At 45.5% G+C, this 21,888-nt stretch overlaps 1 protein-coding gene across 1 annotated transcript in view; it reads right to left on the reverse strand.

Moving 5' to 3' along the window:
* Positions 1 to 16,437: 16,437 nt before the first annotated feature.
* Positions 16,438 to 21,888, reverse strand: part of LOC144603704 (voltage-gated potassium channel KCNC2-like) — a 149,713-nt gene continuing 144,262 nt past the window's right edge. Inside the window, exon 3 of the mRNA XM_078417356.1 lies at positions 16,438 to 21,575. Within this exon, the coding sequence (XP_078273482.1) occupies positions 21,514 to 21,575 (62 nt within the window). The 3' untranslated portion in view covers positions 16,438 to 21,513. The remainder of the gene's footprint in view (positions 21,576 to 21,888) is intronic.

Here is a 21,888-nt window from a genome sequence, read left to right on the forward strand (position 1 = left end):
CCATTTTCTGCACTCTGTCTTCTGCCTGTGGCAGCATACCTTTCACACTATACATGCTGCTGACACATGTCGAGGCTTGATCTGGAATAATTCCCTATTCAATTCGCCAATAGCTCTTACCACTCTTTGGTGTGTCTTCTGCAACTGGTACAGTGGTGCCATCAGCAAACTGGCATGGTGGTAACTATCAGAGGATCGAGTGTTAACACGCGCACTTAATGCCTATGTCTCTATTTCTGCTGAGGAAAAGGAATCCCTAAACATATGGTTCTTTTAAAAGAGATACTCATTCAGTCAAAGGCAGACTGCACCATGTGTTCATCTGCAAAGCCTCCTGCAAATAAATGTTGCTAGCTCCCTTGGAAGAAGGAACCACTTACTGACACGATCCCTCTCACGTGGGTTTTACAAAGATCCCCAAACCCAAATGTGGAATCGCCATGCTAGCTGCCGATAATGCAGCGTTTGCCCCGATATGAAGATTTCACCAACAAGAAGATTTCAGCAGGGAAGAGCTTCCTAAAGTGCCTCACACATGTTTCTCACTGGGACTCAGGCCAAAGAACTGTTCCCTGAACAGACTGGATGGTAATGACTTTGTGCTAAAAGCCTTTCTCCACATTCGTCTGCTCCCATCTCCAGCAGTGTGTCTTGCTCAGTGTGCCTTCCTTTGATTCTTCCAGTATTGCTTTGTTTCGAAGGGAACCTACCATGCCCAGAGCTACTGTTTGTGTTGACATCTTGAAACCAGCCAAGAGTTCTTCAGCACCTGTCAGGCCACAGCGGGGAGACTTTTGCATCTGTAGAAAACACCTGCAGAACTAAAGCAACTGCATGAGGAAATTGAGTAGCGATGAACCAATTGGTAGCTGAAGATTTATTTCACCATAGGTTATTGCAGAGAGTAAAATCCCATGGTGTAGGAGGTTCGAGGCTAATATGATCAAAGACCACGCCAGCCCTCATCTTGCTGCTAATGTTGGGAAGAAGGTACTGGAGCCTGAGAACTGATACCTCCATGTTCAAGAACAGCTTTGCCCATCAATCATCAGTCTTCGAACCACACTGTACAACCCTAACTACAAAACGACTTCAGTGATGAATTACTGTGGACATTATATAAGACTACATATTTCAGCATGCGCCAATACGGGATTGGTTTCCTAGTATTACTGATCATTTATCGTATTATTGTTTATTGTATATTTATTTGCTGTGTCTTTGTATTAATGTGCGATGCAAACTGCAACAAGTAAGAATTTCACTATAAGACACAAAGTGCAGGAGTAACTCAGCAGGTCAGGGAACATCTCTAGAGAACATGGTTAGGTAACATTTTGGGTCAGGAATCTGCTTCAGAATTTCGTAGTTCCATTATGGTGCATAGGACAATTGAATACTTTAGATTTTTGACATCGCAACATATAGGTATGGATGGAAGATAAGCAGGAAACAGACACTTGGTATACAGTAAATAGGTCTTTTTCAGGTAAGCTCTCTTGTTTATCATATTGTTTACAGTGTACTATGTTTACATATTCTGCTGTGCTGCAGCAAGTAAGAATTTCATTGTTCTATCTGAGACATATGACAATAAAACACACTTGACTCTTGAAAGTGGTAACAAGTTGTGGACAGATATTGGTGCTGGGCCACTGGTTTTACAATTTATATAAATAACTGACAAAGACACCGAGGATACAGTTACTAAATTTGGTTTTGACTCCAAAACTGGCCAGTAAATCAGTTGTGAAGATGACTTAAGATAGGTGGCCAAGGATCTTGCAAATTAAGTAGAATGGGAGAAAATATGAAATTGTTCATTATGCCAGGAAAGATAAAACATGGTGACAGATGGTAGAGCTCTGAGATGCAGATGGATCTGGGTACCACAGAGCATGGTTTGCAAAATGCCAGCAGACAGGGGAAGCTAACATAATGTCATTGTTGATTCAAGGGGGGAATTGAATGTTAAGGTTTGAGTATGTTTCAGTTATATAGAACAGTGTTGAAACCACATCTGGATCTCAGTGTGTGTTATTGTTCCCCTTATTCATGGAAGGATGGTCATTGGGCAGGAGATGAATTTCAGAAGTTTACTAGAATTGTGCAAAAGAAACAATCGCTGGAGGAGCTCAGCAGGTTAAGCAGCATCTGTGGAAGAAAATGGACAGACATTGTTTCAGGTTAGAGCCTTCTTCAGAGAGATTTATTAGACGAATACCTACAAGGCACCACTTGTCCAATGAGGCAAAATTGGACCAGCTAAACCTGCATTGATTGGCGAGGGGTGGGAGCATACTTGGTATATAAGGATAACATTCTATGGAAGGTTGACATGGTGGGTGTGGAGAGGCTGTTTCATCTTGCGGAATAATCGAGAATTTAGGTCACTGTTCAAAAATACATGAATGCCCATTAAGGCAGAGATGAGATGATGTTATTGTCTCTCAGAGGGTTGTAAGTCATTAGACCTCTTCCTCAAAGTATGAAGGAGGCTAAGTATTTGAATATCGTTGAGGCACAGGTCAATAGATTCTTGATAAGCAAGGATGTGAAAGTTACCACAGGAGGGTGGGTCAGTAACAGGGAGTCAGTCGCCCATCTTGCCACTTTAATCAACTGTGTAAAGTTAAGAGAAAGTGTCGGCTGAAGTCTTGAACTCTGAAAGGCCAGTAATGGAGAATAGACCAAACCTTAATGCTTGCCTCTAGTTCATGAAGAGCTTCAAATAAACTCTCTTAAAAGAATCTTAAAGTAAATTGTGATGATTCATTGAGTATTTTAAATTGGAAAAGGACTGTTCAAAGATTATTGCCTTCTTTGCCATAATCTATTACCAGTGGTACGGCTGGTATCTCATTGTGCTATAGACCCAGGTTCGATCCTAACCTCAGGTGCCGTCTGTGTGGAGTTTGCAAGTTTTCCCTATCACTGCGCGGGTTTTCTCTGGGTATTTCAGTTTCTATCCACATCCTAAAGTCATGCGGATTTGGAGGTTAATTGGCTGCAAAAGTGGGATTACATAGAACTAAGTGTGAACCGGTGATCGATGGTTGGCATATTGGTGGGCTGAAGGGCCTGTTTCCATGATGTATCTGCACTCACACTCACTCACTTACTCACTCTCTCTCTCACTGACACAATCACTCACTCACCCACCCACTCACACTCACTCACTCACACACTCACTCACTCACACTCATACTCACTCACACTCACTCTCTCGCACACACCCACTCTCACACTCACTCACACACACTCACTCACACACACTCACTCAATCACACTCACTCACACATTCACACTCACTCTCACTTAATCACATACTCTCAATCACTCACACTCACTTACTCACACTCACTCGCTCACTTACACTCACTCTCTCTCACACTCACGCTCTCACACTCACTCACTTACTCTCTCTCACACTCACTCTCTCACACTCACTCACACACTCACTCTCACTCACTCACTCACTCACTCACTCACTCACTCACTCACTCACTCACTCACTCACTCACTCACTCACTCACTCACTCACTCACTCACTCACTCACTCACTCACTCACTCACTCACTCACACACAATTAAACAAAACTTCAACTGAGCTGCATTAATCATCCATATAAAACAATTTAATGATCTTGCCTTTGTCTCGCAAAGTCAACTGGCTTACAGTGTGAATGTTTGGCCTTAATGTTGAGGTTATAGAAAGAGATAATGTGCCATTGGGGTGGTGGAACATCCGAATGCCATTTCATTCACATACATTTTGTACAGTTTTAACATCCACTCTGTTGATTAGGAAGCTCAGTGCTCCATGATAAGATTATGCAAAGGCTCCAGATAATGAAAGCCTCAGTCCCTTTCTCCAAATTTGAACTTCACTCCATTAAGCATCTGCATTCACAAGGAATTATCTCATATCACTCATTTCGTATGGATATTTTCATGTAATTCTCAACCTGCTAAAGTCAACATTTTAATGAAATTAACTGCCATTTTATTCTAATTGATTAATTTCCATTTTTAATAACTATCAATCAATTCTTCATTATATAGTGAGCTTCCTTAATTCGTCATGAAGTAACAGCTGTGAAGTATAGATTTCACAGACTGCTTTTTTGTGATATTTCACCACATTTCTTTTTGAGCATGTATTTTATTTACACATTCTGCAGCCAGAAATGTAGCTTGAATGTATTTAACTCCAAATACACCATTTTAAAAGATCTCAAGCAGTTGCGATGTAAGGCCAATCTTATGGCCTTCACTCCGAAATATTGACCGACCTTCATATCCCAGTGTGCCGGAGAAAAAAAAAGTTTTTAGATGAACTTGTAAAGTTGGCTGTGAGTTGAAGGAAATGCTGGAAGGACTACTCACACAGAGAGAGACACAGACAGAATGGGCTTCACAGCAACCCATGGAAATAAAAGCACACGCCATGACACGTGTTTGGTTAAAGTGAACTGTCCACTTGCTTCTCTCAGCTCCTGTGGTCTGACTGCCCAGAAGACCACAGGGATTCTTAGAACAGCTTGTACTGGAGCCTACCAGGGAGAAGGCAATTCTGCATTTAGTGTTGTGTAATGATCCTGATGTAGCGACCATAGAGAATGGTCCAGGTCGTCGAACCCTCGGATTGGCCAGCGAGGTCACGTGTGAACGCGACCATGGGGATTGGTCCAGGGAGCGACACCGCTGATTGGCCAGCGTGGTCATGTGCGCTTTTGGCGCCCGAAAGTTCAGTTCGGCGAAGTCTTCGAAGAAGACAGTAAGTTTTTGATGGTTGTCCTTTACCTTGTTGTTTAACTCTGTATTCGAATATTGCGGCTGCAATAAACTTCTTCTACAACCAACAAGTTTTCGGACTCGCCATATTGGTGACCCCGACGTGATCTGGACGATCACCGACTATGAAGGAACCCGACGCCTCGTTGTCGATGGCCGCGCCGGGCACACCGGAGTTAAGCGCGTCAAGCGTTCACCTTCCGTTGTTTTGGACGCATGCACCGCAATCTTGGTTTATCCACACCGAAGCTCAATTTCATATAAAGAAGATATCGGATGACTCCACGATGTACTACTACCTCGTCAGCGCTCTATCGTCGGAGACGACCACGCGCGTGATGCGGTTCATCGTTAATCCACCTGCGGAAAGCAAGTACGAGGCCATGAAGAAGGTGTTACTGCGAATCTTCGGGTTTAATAAGCATGGTGGTGCTGCAAGACTTCTGCACCTACCAGATCTTGGAGACCGACTGCCTTCCGTCCTCATGTCCGAAATGATGATGCTAGCCGGTGAGCATACGGATTGCCCTATGTTCGAACAGGCATTCCGCGAGAAGCTTCCTGAGGATGTCCGACTGCTGCTCACGGATTGTTCTTTTAAGGACCCCGAAGCATATGCAGCGAAGGCGGACGCGCTCATAGCGGCTAAAAACAAGACAAGCGGTTCGATCAACAAGGTCTCGACATCAGTGACCACGCCACAGCGATGTCAAGATGGCGCCGCGTCTCCCGCCAATTCTCCGAAAGCCCGCCAAAAAGATCTGCACAAGCGCGGCTGGTGCTATTATCACCTACGATGGGGTAGCGAATCCCGCAACTGCCGCTCGCCTTGTACCTTCGCGGGAAATGCCTCGGCCGATCGTACATAGGGGCAGTTACGATTGGCCAGAACCGTCGCCTCTATGTCCATGATCGATTCACGGACACAGAATTTTTGGTGGACACGGGAGCCATCGTCAGTATAGTGCCGCCGACCGACCTCGAAACCAGATCGGGTAAGACAGGTCCCACCCTCATCGCGGTTAATGGCAGCCCCATTCGCACTTTCGGTATGCGGAAGATGTCCCTTGTGTTAGGCCTCCGCACGTACGAATGGCCATTCATCATAGCCGACGTCAGACAAGCGATCCTGGGCGCAGATTTTCTCTGGGCTTTTTCACTGGTCCCGGATGTCCGCGGTAACGACCTCCGACCCTCCGCCGGAGATGAGCACGTCGCTCCGACAATCGCCTCCCCGCCCAGCCCTACTGTCCAGGCCGTCGTCGCGGCCCCTGACTCGTATGCTGAGATCCTGGCGGAGTTTCCAGAGCTGCTCATTCAACGTTTTGACACGTCTTTGGCCAAGCACGGCGTGGTCCATCACATCCGCACCGAAGGCCCTCCCGTTTTCGCTCGGGCCAGGAGACTACCGCCAGACAAACGGGTGGTGGCACGGGCGGAGTTCAGGAAGATGGAGGAAATGGGAATTGTCCGTCAGTCTGACAGCCCGTGGGCCTCGCTGTTACATATGGTCTCCAAGGCATCTGGGGGGTGGAGACCATGTGGCGATTATCGGCGTCTCAATGCTGTCACCACGGCTGATCGCTACCCCATACCGCACCTACAGGACTTTTCATCTGGGCTGGAAGGAGCGGTGGTGTTCTCCAAAATCGATTTGGTGCGAGGATACCACCAGATCCCGGTGCGACCGGAGGACATACAGAAAACTGCAACGATTACTCCGTTCGGGTTGTTTGAATGGTTGCGTATGCCTTTCGGTTTAAAGAACGCGGCACAGGCTTTCCAACGACTGATGGACCGCGTGGGCCGGGGTTTACCCTTTTTGTTTATTTATTTAGACGACATCCTGGTCGCCAGCCCCTCAGTGCAGGAACACCAGGCCCACTTGCGGACCGTGTTCCAGCGGCTCCAAGACCACGGGCTCATTATCCAACCCTCCAAGTGTCAATTCGGCCTCCCTGCTCTTGATTTTCTAGGGCACAGAATTACCCCTGCCGGCGCCTCCCCTTTGCCCGAGAAGGTGGAGGCTATCCGGGCATTTCCCAGGCCCACCACAGTAAAAGGGCTACAGGAGTTCGTAGGCATGGTTAACTTCTACCATAGGTTCGTTCCGGCAGCTGCGCGAGTCATGCGCCCACTTTTCCAATGCCTTGCAGGAAAACCGGTAGAGTTGATATGGTCCCCGGCCGCAGAGTCGGCTTTTACAGCAGCTAAGGCAGCCTTGGCAGACGCCACCATGTTGGTCCACCCGAGCCCCTCCGCCCCCACGGCCCTGACGGTTGACGCCTCTGACGTGGCGGTGGGTGGAGTTCTGGAGCAGCAGGTCGGTGGCCGTTGGCAGCCTTTAGCGTTTTTCAGCCGGCAACTAAATTCGGCCGAGCTGAAGTATAGCGCATTTGATCGAGAGCTTCTGGCTCTCTATTTAGCTGTTCGTCATTTCAGGTACTTCCTTGAGGGCTGCCCATTTGTGGCCTTTACGGACCATAAACCATTAACATTTGCTTTTTCTAAATTGTCTGACCCATGGTCGGCCCGCCAGCAGCGGCACCTGACTGCTATCTCCGAATTCACCACCGATGTCCGTCATGTCGCGGGTAAGCTTAATGCCGTTGCTGACGCCCTGTCTAGACCTGCTTTTCCCCCTATTTCGGCGGTGGACTGCGAAGTGGATCCCCAGGAGCTTGCGGAGGCACAGCTTCTAGCAGATACCGTTTCGACATACCAGTCCACCACTTCGGGATTGAAGTTGGCCCAGGTAGCTTGTGGGTCGGAAGGCACAAAAGTCTGGTGCGATGTTTCTCTTCCCCGTCCCAGGCCGGTAGTACCGCCCTCCCTTCAGCGCCGGGTTTTCGATGCCATTCATGGGCTGGCGCACCCGTCCATCCGCTCCACCTCTGCCTTGGTAGCAGCTCGGTTTGTCTGGCATGGCCTACGGAAACAGGTAGCGGGTTGGGCGCGTTCCTGCGTTCCCTGTCAGACCGCTAAAGTCCAGCGCCATGTCCAGCCCCCCGTACAGGATTTCGAGGTCCCAGCGGTTCGTTTTTTTCACATCCACGTGGATTTGGTCGGGCCTTTGCCTTCCTCCCGGGGCTACACCCACCTCCTCATGGTGGTGGATCGGTTCACCCGGTGGCCAGAGGCTTTCCCATTGTCTGATATTTCGTCAGCGTCTTGTGCTAGGACTTTGGCCCTTCATTGGGTAGCTCGTTTCGGGGTCCCGGCAGTTATTACCACTGACAGAGGGCCACAGTTCACTTCGTCCCTCTGGGCCGCGCTCGCAGAACTGTGCGGTTCCAAGTTACAACCCACTACTGCATATCACCCCCAGGCAAATGGACTCGTAGAAAGGTTCCACCGTCAACTTAAGGCGTCCCTCAGTGCAAGGCTTGAAGGCCCGGACTGGGTAGACCAGCTCCCTTGGGTTCTTTTGGGCATCCAGACTGCTCCTAAGCTAGATCTCGGTGCGTCGTCCGCGGAGCTAGTATATGGCTCGACACTTCGAGTACCCGGAGATTTGTTTCCGGACCTTTCAGGCCAGCTGCCTACAGTCCCATCAGTGTTAGCATCACTCCGGGAACGGGTGGGCTCCCTGGCTCCAGTTCCGACTTCACGTCATGGGTGTCCCATGGTACATGAACCGCCTTCCCTGAAGGACTGTGAGTTTGTTTTTCTGCGAAAAGATTCCCATCGCGCCCCGTTGCAGAGGGTCTATCAAGGGCCGTTCCGGGTTTTGCGTAAGGGAACGGCTACCTTCACCTTAGACATGTGCGGCAAGAGTGAGCTCGTCTCGGTGTCCCGGCTCAAACCTGCACATTTGGATCCGGATCAACCAGTCCTGGTCGGTCAAACCCCTAGGAGAGGCCGACCTCCGTTAGTTCCGCTCAGTCCAGGACCCCCCGTTCCGACAGTTCCTCCAGGACCCCCCGTTCCGACAGTTCCTCCAGGACCACCCGTTCCGGTAGTTCCTCCAGGACCTCCCGTTCCGGCTGTTCCGCCAAGTCCGGAACCCCCGGCTCCTGTGGTTCAGGCTGTCCCTCTCCGTACTCGTTATGGTCGCGAAATCCGGCTCCCTGCTAGGTTCCGCACCTCGGGTTCTGGGGGGGGTCATGTAGCGACCATAGAGAATGGTCCAGGTCGTCGAACCCTCGGATTGGCCAGCGAGGTCACGTGTGAACGCGACCATGGGGATTGGTCCAGGGAGCGACACCGCTGATTGGCCAGCGTGGTCATGTGCGCTTTTGGCGCCCGAAAGTTCAGTTCGGCGAAGTCTTCGAAGAAGACAGTAAGTTTTTGATGGTTGTCCTTTACCTTGTTGTTTAACTCTGTATTCGAATATTGCGGCTGCAATAAACTTCTTCTACAACCAACAAGTTTTCGGACTCGCCATACTGATCTGATAAGGGGACTAGAGGTAAAAGAGCCATTAGGAGGCAGTGATCACAACATGATAAGTTTTACTCTGCAAATGGAAAGGCAGAAGGGAAAATCGGAAGTGTCAGTATTACAGAATAGCAAAGGGGATTACAGTGGCATGAGGCAGGAGCTGGCCAAAATTGACTGGAAGGAGGCCCTAGCAGGGAAGACGGTAGAACGGCAATGGCAGGTATTCCTGGGAATAATGCAGAGGTTGCAGGATCAATTTATCCCAAAGAGGCGGAAAGACTCTAAGGGGAGTAAGAGACACCTGTGGCTGACAAGCGAAGTCAAGGACAGCATAAAAATTAAGGAAAGGAAGTATAACATAGCAAAGAAGAGTGGGAAGACAGAGGATTGGGACTCTTTTAAAGAGCAACAAAAGTTAACTAAAAAGGCAATACGGGGAGAAAAGATGAGGTATGAGGGTAAACTAGCCAATAATATAAAGGAGGATAGCAAAAGTTTTTTTAGGTACGTGAAGAGGAAAAAAATAGTCAAGGCAAATGTGGGTCCCTTGAAGACAGAAGCAGGGGAATTTATTATGGGGAACAAAGAAATGGCAGATGAGTTAAACCGTTACTTTGGATCTGTCTTCACTGAGGAAGATACACACAATCTCCCAAATGTTCTAGGGGCCGGAGAACCTAGGGTGATGGAGGAACTGAAGGAAATCCACATTAGGCAGGAAATTGTTTTGGGTAGACTGATGGGACTGAAGGCTGATAAATCCCCAGGGCCTGATGGTCTGCATCCCAGGGTACTTAAGGAGGTGGCTCTAGAAATAGTGGAAGCATTGGAGATCATTTTTCAATGTTCTATAGATTCAGGATCAGTTCCTGTGGATTGGAGGATAGCAAATGTTATCCCACTTTTTAAGAAAGGAGGGAGAGAGAAAACGGGTAATTATAGACCAGTTAGTCTGACATCAGTGGTGGGGAAGATGCTGGAGTCAATTATAAAAGACGAAATTGCTGAGCATTTGGATAGCAGTAACAGGATCATTCCGAGTCAGCATTGATTTACGAAGGTGAAATCATGCTTGACAAATCTACTGGAATTTTTTGAGGATGTAACTAGGAAAATTGACAGGGGAGAGTCAGTGGATGTGGTGTACCTCGACTTTCAGAAAGCCTTCGACAAGGTCCCACATAGGAGATTAGTGGGCAAAATTAGAGCACATGGTATTGGGGGTAGGGTACTGACATGGATAGAAAATTGGTTGACAGACAGAAAGCAAAGAGTGGGGATAAATGGGCCCCTTTCGGAATGGCAGGCAGTGACCAGTGGGGTACCGCAAGGTTCGGTGCTGGGACCCCAGCTATTTACGATATACATTAATGACAGATGAAGGGATTAAAAGTACCATTAGCAAATTTGCAGATGATACTAAGCTGGGGGGTAGTGTGAATTGTGAGGAAGATGCAATAAGGCTGCAGGGTGACTTGGACAGGTTGTGTGAGTGGGCGGATACATGGCAGATGCAGTTTAATGTAGATAAGTGTGAGGTTATTCACTTTGGAAGTAAGAATAGAAAGGCAGATTATTATCTGAATGGTGTCAAGTTAGGAAGAGGGGATGTTCAACGAGATCTGGGTGTCCTAGTGCATCAGTCACTGAAAGGAAGCATGCAGGTACAGCAGGCAGTGAAGAAAGCCAATGGAATGTTGGCCTTCATAACAAGAGGCGTTGAGTATAGGAGCAAAGAGGTCCTTCTACAGTTGTACCGGGCCCTGGTGAGACCGCACCTGGAGTACTGTGTGCAGTTTTGGTCTCCAAATTTGAGGAAGGATATTCTTGCTATTGAGGGCGTGCAGCGTAGGTTCACTAGGTTAATTCCCAGAATGGCGGGACTGTCGAATGTTGAAAGGCTGGAGCAATTAGGCTTGTATACACTGGAATTTAGAAGGATGAGGGGGGATCTTATTGAAACATATAAGATAATTAGGGGATTGGACACATTAGAGGCAGGAAACATGTTCCCAATGTTGGGGGAGTCCAGAACAAGGGGCCACAGTTTAAGAATAAGAGGTAGGCCATTTAGAACGGAGATGAGGAAGAACTTTTTCAGTCAGAGAGTGGTGAAGGTGTGGAATTCTCTGCCTCAGAAGGCAGTGGAGGCCAGTTCGTTGGATGCTTTCAAGAGAGAGCTGGATAGAGCTCTTAAGGATAGCGGAGTGAGGGGGTATGGGGAGAAGGCAGGAACGGGGTACTGATTGAGAGTGATCAGCCATGATCGCATTGAATGGCGGTGCTGGCTCGAAGGGCTGAATGGCCTACTCCTGCACCTATTGTCTATTGTCTATTGTCTATTGTCTAAGACCCACAGAGAAGTAACAACCTCAGTTCCACTAAATAGAAACAAGGAACTGCAGATGCTAGTTTACAAAAGAAGACACAAAGTGGTGGGGTAACTTAGCGGGTCAGGCAGCACCCCTGGAGAACATGGACATGCAACGTTTTGGATTGGGATCCCTCAGAAATCTCCAGGCAACTGAAGAATGGTCCCGACCCAAAATGTCAACTATCCATGTTCTCCAGGAATGCTGCCCGACCCGTTGAGTTACTCCAGCACTTTGTGTCTTCTTCAGTTCCACTAAATCTGGATACAGTCACCAAAGATGGACACAAAATGATGGAGTAACTCAGCGGGACAGGCAGCATCTCTGGAGATAAGGAATGGGTGACGTTTCGGGTTGAGACCCTTCTTCAGACTGAAGAATGTATCGACCCAAAACGTCACCCATTCCTTCTCTCCACAGATGTTGCCTGTCCCGCTGAGTTACTCCATCATTTTGTGTCTTTCTTCAGTTTAGACCAGCAAGTGCAGTTCCTTCCTACAGTCTCCAAAGCCTTTGGAAATGTCAATGCCCAAATAATTTCTGCTGAAATTCATATACCAGCATTTTAAAACACCACTAAGCCCAAAACTTTTCACATCAATATTCCTTTACATGATGACAGTCAAAATACCAAATAACATTCTCTTGAAAGGGCAACAGACTAATCCATTGACATGAGAATAGGAAGGTATTTACGATCTATATCGGTGAGACCAAACGCAGGCTCGGCGATCGTTTTGCTCAACACCTTCGCTCAGTCCGCCTTAACCAACCTGATCTCCCAGTGGCTGAGCACTTCAACTCCCCCTCCCACTCCCAACCTGATCTTTCTGTCATGGGCCTCCTCCAGTGTCATAGTGAGGCCCACTGCAAATTGGAGGAACAGCACCTCATATTTTGCTTGGGCAGCTTACAGCCCAGTGGTATGAAAGTTGACTTCTCCAACTTTAGATAGTTCCTCTGTCCCTCTCTTCCCCATCCCTTCCCAGTTCTCCCACTGTCTTCCTGTCTCCACCTGTATCCTTTCTTTGTCCCGCCCCCCCTGACATCAGTCTGAAGAAGGGTCTCGATCCGAAACGTCACCCATTCATTCCCTCCAGAGATGCTGCCTGACCCGCTGAGTTACTCCAGCATTTTGTGTCTACCTGAGAATAGGAAGGAATTCTATCATAGATTTACAGTAAACAAGCCAGGTTAAGGTAAAGAAAGTACAATCAAAGGGGTGAGAAGCGCTGTATTAATGAAATGGTCATGGGTTTGATGTTTGTATTTTTAAAGATTAAATGTTCAGATCAGACTTCAGCAGTTTGTAAGAGGATTGATCACCTGTACACGTGGGAACAGACTTCTGAATAACCACAGGAACAAGTTGCATTCAAAGTCACCTAGGGTGAATAACAGTTTAGTATTTGTATGGCATTTGTAACCACCATATACAATTTAATGAACATTGATTTATATTGCTATATGATCGTGACCAGTTATTTTCCCCGGGAGAAATTTATGTTGGATTCAGGAATTATGATATCAAAGGAGGGGGGATATCACTTTACATTCTGTAAAATCATAATCTGCATGCCTGGATTAAAACAATGCTAAATCACAATAGAACATACACAATTCCTCACTCAATGAAGTGCAAGGACTAATTGTTCACACAAATGTTAATCAGACTTACATCAATACTTGGCCAATGTGAAACTTATTGTACGTAGATTGATAATCCCAAACTGCGGTTATCAATTGCAAGCATCATCAGTGAAAACAGAATGAAGTTGTCTAAGAGTGAGAAAATGTGTATCCTCCCAGCTGATGTTTGCTTTCATTTAATCTGTGAGAGGGAATGAGCATGATGAAAAGCCAGCGAGCTTAAAGGAAATATAAATATATATATGTTTTTCTTTCACAAGCTGGATACACTTGCACTACGTACGTGCAGTGTGAGGCAAGAACATTGAACAGCAGTGCGGTAGAGTTGGTGCCGGACAGCCGGGTTCGATCCCGACTACAGGTGCTGTCTGTACAGAGTTTGTACGTTCTCCCCGTGACCTGCGTGGGTTTTCTCCGAGATCTTCATTTTCCTCCCACACTCCAAAGACGTACAGGTTTGCAGGCTAATTGGCTTGCTATAAATATAAATTGTCCCTAGTATGTGTAGGATAGTGTTAGTGTGCGGGGATCGCTGGTCGGCGTGGACTCGGTGGGCCGATGGGCCTGTTTCCGCGCTGTATCTCTAAACTAAACTAAAAGACAAGAAAATAGAATATGAATGATAACTGTGACCTTTCCAGGTTGTAAGTTAGACCTCATATCGTCAAATCCTGGCACCCAGTTGTGGAATTATGCTTCCTACAAGAAAAATCCATCTATAAAGTTTTGAATTTGCAGTAAAAAAGCATCGAACATTTTACTACACCATTAATTCCGAAAAATATTTCAAAGTCATTTTCAGATAGTGATTTAGAGTGAAAATCAAGCCACAAAATGAAAAATAAAAAAGTGGGATGGAAAACACAGTGAAAGCAATTGGTTATATTGTTCTATTACAACAACTTAAATGAGAAATGAAAATAGCCATAGTGCTCTGGAGAGAAAGGCCGATTTCATTGAAAGATTCTCATGAATGTTGCTGACTGAAATTCCTGGCCGGCTTCACCATCCACTGTTACTACACAGGTAAATGCAAAGGAGAAACGTTAGCATTCACAGAGCAGAGCAGAAGTAGGGTGGCACGGTGGCACATCGGTAGGTAGTTTAGTTTAGTTTTGAGGCACAGCTTGGAAACAGGCCCTTCGGCCCACCAAATCTGCGCTGACCAGCAATCACCCATCAACTAGTTCCATCCTACACACTAGGGATAATTTGCAGAAGTCAATTAACCCACAAACCTGCATGTCTTTGGAATGTGGGAGGAAACCGGAGCACCCGGAGAAAACCCACGCAGTCACAGGGAAAATATACAAATACTATACAGAGAGCACGCATAGTCAAAGTTGCTGAGTCTCTGGCAATGTAAAGCAGCAACTCTACTGCTGAACCACTCTGCCGCCCATAAATTAAGTATATTCATGAGGATTTAACCAGAGATGAAAAGATATTGATAGAAAACAAAGTCTCCTGTATATCTATCATTTTGGTGTTAGCTTTTGCACCACCCAATATCTGTCAGGCAGAGTCTTAATATTTAGTGTGCAGCAGGCTATGAGCAGTGTAGTTTTGGACCAGTTGAATTTATGAAGTAAAAGATGAAAGTTATGATTTCAGTCAGCAGGCTCCTCGTCATTAAGCTGAGAAGTGACTTCAAGACTAGTTCCTTCCTCACTCGAACAGAAGGAGCTGAAAACCTTTAGAAAAGATTGAAGTCTTTTTGAGCTCACAGAATTAGAAATGGGATGGTGAAGCCATGCTTGCTATCCAAGTTGAAGACCAAGACAAGGTTCGGTTTACTTTTATGAAGTCCTCCGAGAAAGATAAATGAAGCCTTCAAGAAAAGATAAAGGATGTATTCAAACGTCAAACTTTGATTCCCTGGAGGCGTTAGATTTCAGCAACCATTGTCAGTGTTCAATCAAGACAACATGGGGAGTGAAGCAGACAAGGTCAGCTCACGGGAAAGGAATGGAAGACTTTTGGACATTTTAAAGGCGGCGATGGATAGAATCTTGGCTCGCAAAGGGTTGAAAGGATACCCAGGGTCTTTTGCATTACAACGTTGAGGTTACTTTCAGATCAGCCACAATTTTATTTACAAAGAGGCCAAGTGGCCCACCTCTGCTTCTAAACTTGTAGGTCATTGTGTGAAATCCACAAGTGTTGCCCTGCCTCAAGGTTTTTAGATTTTTTTTTAGATTTAGAGATACAGCGCAGAATCAGGCCCTTCGGCCCACCGGGCCCGCGCCGCCCAGCGATCCCCGCACATTAACACCCACTAGGGACAATATCTTTTTTACATTTGCCCAGCCAATTAACCTACACACCTGTACGTCTTTGGAGTGTGGGAGGAAACCGAAGATCTCGGAGAAAACCCACGCAGGTCACGGGGAGAACGTACAAACTCCGTACAGACAGCACCCGTAGTCAGGATCGAACCCGAGTCTCTGGCGCTGCATTCGCTGTAAGGCAGCAACTCTACCGCTGTGCCACCGTGCCGCCCTATACTCCGATGATCTTTATGGAGCCTGCTACTGTCAAAGGCTGTTATAATGTCAGAGACACATCAAAATAGTTCTTCTAAAATAGTTAAAACACCTCAAAGATCTTGAAATAAACGATGAATAGTAATATAGAGTAAATAAAGAAATATAAACAAATAATTCTGCAATACTCTTTTTAATTGAGGTCACGTCACTTACATCAGTCGTGATCAGCAATCTGCTCCTGAAATCAGCGGTGAGTCTAGTGGTGGAATGGCTAATACACTGGCTAATCTCGGAGATCAGAAACATCAGATAAGCTGACCCACAAGAAAGCTGTCACTGCGGTCCAGAGCTAAATAATTTGGCTCATTAAATTATACAGATAACTTTCAACAATAAGTAATTTGTTACTTTAAAGGGAAAGAAACTGAAGAAGAGGTTTCTGAATCAGATTGTTGAATAGCAAGGATGCAGTGGAGAACTTAATATTTGTAGAAACAAGGAACTGAAAATGCTTGTTTACACAAAAGGACACAAAGTGCTGGAGTAACTCAGCGGGTCAGGCTTTGAAGAACATTCTGGAGAACATGAATAGGTGACGTTTCAGATTGGGACCCTTTTTCAGACTGGAGTTGGTCTGAAGAAGGGACCCAACCCCTTAACGTCACTTATTCATGTTCTCCAGAGATGCTGCCTGACCTGCTGAGTTACTCCAGCACTTTGGGTCCTTAACTGAATATTTATGATGTGGAAGCTCATCTGAGCTGAGTTGGTCTGAAGTAGTATAAGAAAATAACTGCAGATGCTGGTACAAATCGAAGGTATTTATTCACAAAATGCTGGAGTAACTCAGCAGGTCAGGCAGCATCTCGGGAGAGAAGGAATGGGCGACATTTCGGGTCGAGACCCTTCTTCAGGTCTGAAGTAGTGCTGTCTTGTTATTCTGATTTCCCAGTGTGCGTCATCTTATGAGGCTTTACAACTTTCAAGGTTCCAAATATAATTTAAAACATACATTTTTCCCCCAGCTTTTTAAGGGCCACACTGCCCTCCCACACTGGAGGCTGGAGTTCATGACTTCCACTGTAAATGCAACGAAAATCTGATGAAACCCTCCAGAACTGGCGGCATCCTAGTTACACAGCATCCCCACTATTTCCTGTTAGCCAATGGAGGGTGGAATCACTGCCTGGGTTTTGCAAAGTTAATGCTACAGGGTCAGTAGGAAAGATAAGTGCCTCTCGCGTCAAGCATTTCCATTTGCTCATCATATCAGTAATGGTGGTTACTACAGTAGTGGACATGTAGAAGCTAGCTCATGGAGGATGACCAGGCAAAGGATGTGGGGAGCTATAATTCCTCATTGGCTTCTTTGCAGGAGGTGGTCAAATGGACATGCGGTTGCAAAAGAATGGCTTGAACAGCCCTTTCACGGAGGTTAGGCCACTTAATTTCTGTCTGATTGAGCCAGGAGAATTTACTGAGCCCACAGATCCTGGCAGAGTCAATGGTGGAAGGCATTCTCACATGGAGTTTTCCAGCTTAGTAAACCAGCTTCAAGGAGAGACCAGTGACAAGAAGGACCTTTTGATTACAGAGTGGGTAAATGCGGAAAATTACAAAATAGAATTCTAGCTATGAAAATCTATGAATCTAAAGCCATTAATGTTGAAGTTTTGAAGTGAGAATGGGATCGCCTTGAAAGGTCCCCTTGTTCTGGGTCTTCATGACTGGTGCTACAAGGACAATGGAAAGGCTGAAAGGACCTTCTTGGGTGCAAGAACAAAATCCTACATCTAAAACCTTCTTCTCTCTTGGTGCCAATGAATTACTGGGTAAATTCACTTGTAAAGTTGCAAGTCCAGATCGTGACCATGGAATGACGAGGATGTACTGAGGAAGTGTATACTTGTGCTGTAGAAGCACATCTGTTTGATTCAAGCACCACATTGCTCTGTTTTTCAAATGTGAAACGCCTTGGGAGGTTTCACAACTTTCAAGGTTCCACAAATAATTAAAAATTGCATTTAGAAAGCAGCTTTGAGGCATTCCAATTAGCTTTATCACCAGTGAGCTATGTTTGCATTACTAAGTAGGAAACATGGTTGCCAATTGCGCACAGCAAGATGCAGAAACAGTTATGTGACAGGGTCAAATAATCAGCTTTCAGTTCATGATTGAAGGGTATAATGAGTGGGGGAGTGGGGATTACAGCTGATTTTCTTCAGTATAACTTCATGAGCTTCTTTTATCACCTGAGAAAGCAAACGCAGTCTTGTATTATCATCCCATTAGATAATCAGGGAATCAAAAGGCATGGGTTAGTACAGGAAGGTGGTGTTGAGGTAAACGATCATCCATGCTTTTATTGAATGGTGAGAAGGCATGAGGGTCTAAATGGCTTAGCATTTCTTTATTGTTATCCAAAATGTAGCTGTTTCTCATTGTACTGGACAGTGAGGAGCCTAGTTGTCTGCTGAAGTCTCTGATGTCACTTAGAACGTATAACCTTCTGACCAGGAACAGTTTCCTGGGTGACACTTTGATACAAATGTCATTTGAGTGTGCAAAGTGAGGACTTGTGCCGCAGAACTGTGACCAGTGGGGACTCCAGCTTCATCGTAAATGAGCATTTGGAGAAGTATTTGTGAATTATGGTGAAAGGCTTTCCCATTGGCAGCACATGATGTAACGCAGTATGCAATATCACCCATATTTCCAATGTGTGGCTTTGGTGGGCAAAAGGCCCACTTGGTTGGGAAAATACCCTGAGTCACATCATGCTGAATATTTCCAGAATCCACCACAGCATCCCCCAATTGTTGTGCAAGAGACCAAGGTCAAGAGATTCATATTTCTCAAGCTTGAAATAATTGGGAAACACATTTTAAAAATCTAGCATTGGAAAATTACTCTCTCTCTCTCTCTAAATATTGTGAATAATCAGATCAAATTTTTTGCTGCAGGTTGAAACTGTGGCAGATGGAATTTCCAGGCTTTGAGAAGGTGGTGGTGGAACTGAAGGAGGAAACTGGCAGGGTCTCAGAAAGGAGATTGCAATAGACTAAAAGAAACAATTGTTAACTAGTTCATGGCAAGTGATATGGATGCTGCGTCTCAGTTTATTCGGTCCAGATGCTTCCCTCCTTCAAAGTGGTAGAAATGTACAAGGGTTCTGATCTGGTTCAGGGTGAAATGGTTGAACATCAACATCACTTTACATGTACTAGCATTCCTGACTAGGAATCGGAAGACAGTAATGACGGTGCAAAAACACATGCATCGGGATATTAGGCTGATTATCGTCCATGTGTGGAGCTGGTGGAAGAAAGGCAGGAATACTACAGGAGCTTGGATAAAGTGGCAAAGCCAGAGTCATTCTTCCATCAACAAAATGATGACCTCCTAGCTATTGACCTGGCATTAATAGCTCCATTGATTAGGTCAGCAAATTATTTGGTTCACAAGATTAAAGTGCTGCTTATCGGGAATCAATTCTAGTGCATATTCTGATTCCACATTCATTTAATAAACAATTTTATCTAGTTAAACAATATAGGTTAGACATATGAGGTAATTTGATTTATGCGCTGCTCCAGAGCCTGCTCTTCTGTGTAAAGAAACAACTATGAACATTGGAGGAGGCACCTCTGGTCATTGCTGTTTGGGAGCAGCAGAGCATGGAAATGATAGAAGTAGAGCCTGTCACTAGCAAAGTAAATCTACATATGTGTAGGAAGGAACTGCAGATGTGGATGTACATAGTTGCTTTGTTTAGGTTACGGTGTACATGTGTGGCACTAAGATCTGTTGGAAAACAGTTGGGTATTTACAGCTGGGCCATACTAAGGCACACATTGGATATTGTATTATTGCTGGCCATGGCTAATAGGGCAAAGATTATAGATTACAATTCAAAGATTTGGTGCACATTAGAAAGACTGTGAAATTCTCCTTTACATGTTTGCAGTGTGTTTTCGAGAAGAACCATGAAAAATTCATATTGACATTAGTGCTAGTCACATTCTAGAAACTAATGCCCAATCATATCTGAGAGACCAAGAATAGTCACCGCTTCGCTAAATACTTGTGCTCTGTCCGCCAGGAACAACTGGTGCTCCTGGTTATTAGCCACTTCAATTCCCCTTCCCGTTCCCATTCCTATACCAACCTTTCTGCCTTCGACCTCCTCCACTGCCAGAGTGAAGCCACATGCAAACTGGAAGAACAACACCTCATATTCCGCTTGGATAGTCAACAACCCAATGGCATGAACATTAAATTCTTCAACTTTATGTAGCCCCACTCCTCAATCTCACCTACTCAGCTTCCCTAATGTGCACACCTTTCTTTTCACTCCTGCTATCCCTATCACCCTGTTCCTCTCCTCTCCTCCCCCAATACATTCGCTCATCACCCACCCCTTGCTACTCTGGGTCTTCCAATTTTCTCCCCCTCCATTCGAATCTTCTCGCCATCTCTCCCTTCGGTTCTAATTTCACTTCCCACCTCCCTCTCTTATCGGATTCTACGATCTGCACACTTTTCTCTTTTCCACTTATTCCCTCCAGCCTAGGTTATTATCTCCATTCTTTTCCCCTCCACCTGACTCATCAACCCTTCCACCTGCATCCACCCATCACTTACCAGCATTTGCCCCACCCTCACCTCTTTCGACCAGCTTTGTCTTCTCTACTCCATTAGTCTGAAGAAGGGTCCCAACCTGAAACGCCATCTGTCCATTTCCCAATTACAGATACTGCCTGGCCCATTGAGTTCCTCAAGATCCCTACATCTGCCATCTCTTGTATCACCCAATATCATTTGGATTTCTCCAATAAAAGATCCAGACACCATCTTGTTCCTAAGTGATCAGTGGTGGGCACTGAATATGCCTTTGTGCACAAGAGTTAGGCGGGGAGTAAATCTTACTGTTACTTGGAATGCTGATCTTCGCAATTAACTAATTGGCTGCCACATTTGACAATATGTAGCAGGGTCCATGTTTGATTTGTAGTTTATTAACTGTGAAGCTATTTGGAAAATCCTACCAATATTAAAAGGCACCTTATAAACCCGCAGGTTCTTGCGACAACATTCTCATACCTTGCCTCCGCTTTCTTACAATCCCACAGAGGCGAACACACAATATGTGCAATGATTACAATATGATATGGTACAAAGAGCTGTGATGGAAGATGTTTCATGGAGACAGCTGTTGTCAGCTCCGAACATTTTACACTGGGGATACTTTGTTCCATGAATGCCCACTGCCCTTGAAAGGACAGCACCTATTGTACACTGCATATCTCTCACAAGTTAACAATTAATAGCACATTTAAGCACATATCAGAGGGTGCAAATTATGTGGGAGGTAGTCCAGTCCTTGATAGAATTCATGGATGACGATGTGCAAAAATATCCTTAAAAAAGTAGCAAGAACGTTTTGATTTACATTGACTGCACCATTATATTGGAAATACAGGAGAGAGACAACATTGGGTAAACATGATCCATTTGTATTACCCATCAGCAGGAAAGAAGACTGACGATAAATGCATGATGTTTGTTCATAGATCACTGGACATCACATTAGCTACACTGCAGATCATCTACTTTGCTGAGAGGCAGGACCAAAAAAAATGGAATAATGAACTATTAACATTGGCTGTCAGTGGTAGTGCAAATCCCCTGGCATTGGTCGGTAGCGGGCTTCTTCCAGCATGTCGCACAGCTTCCACTGGCAAACTTAACCAATCCTGACACTGCATTTCAGATTAATCCAGGAAATCCAGTTGCACGCGTGATTTGGAGAACCATGGCGTTTAGATGCTGTTCTCTTCTTGCGCAATCTTACCTCTATTGCACATCTCCAATCCTCTTCTCCCTGCGGGAAACATAAATATAGCAGATTCCATCGGGAAACCTATTATCACCATTTATAGGAGCCATCAGAGTACAGACTCACAGAACTATAGTGCATCAGAAACCTTTTGGTGCATCATGCCTGATCTGGCTCGTTGATAACATAAACTTAATTAGTCCTTTTCCCCTGCTTTCTACCTCCCTTTTTCCCTCCTGCAGTATTTACCCAATTTTTTCCTGGAAGTTATTATTAATTTTATTTGTGTTAAACCTTTCAGTCACAGTTTTACAAATGTTGTTTTCCTTTTAGTAACCTTTAATTCATGAGCCAATTA

This window comes from Rhinoraja longicauda, chromosome 20, assembly GCF_053455715.1.
Source record: "Rhinoraja longicauda isolate Sanriku21f chromosome 20, sRhiLon1.1, whole genome shotgun sequence".
Lineage (NCBI taxonomy): Eukaryota > Metazoa > Chordata > Chondrichthyes > Rajiformes > Arhynchobatidae > Rhinoraja > Rhinoraja longicauda.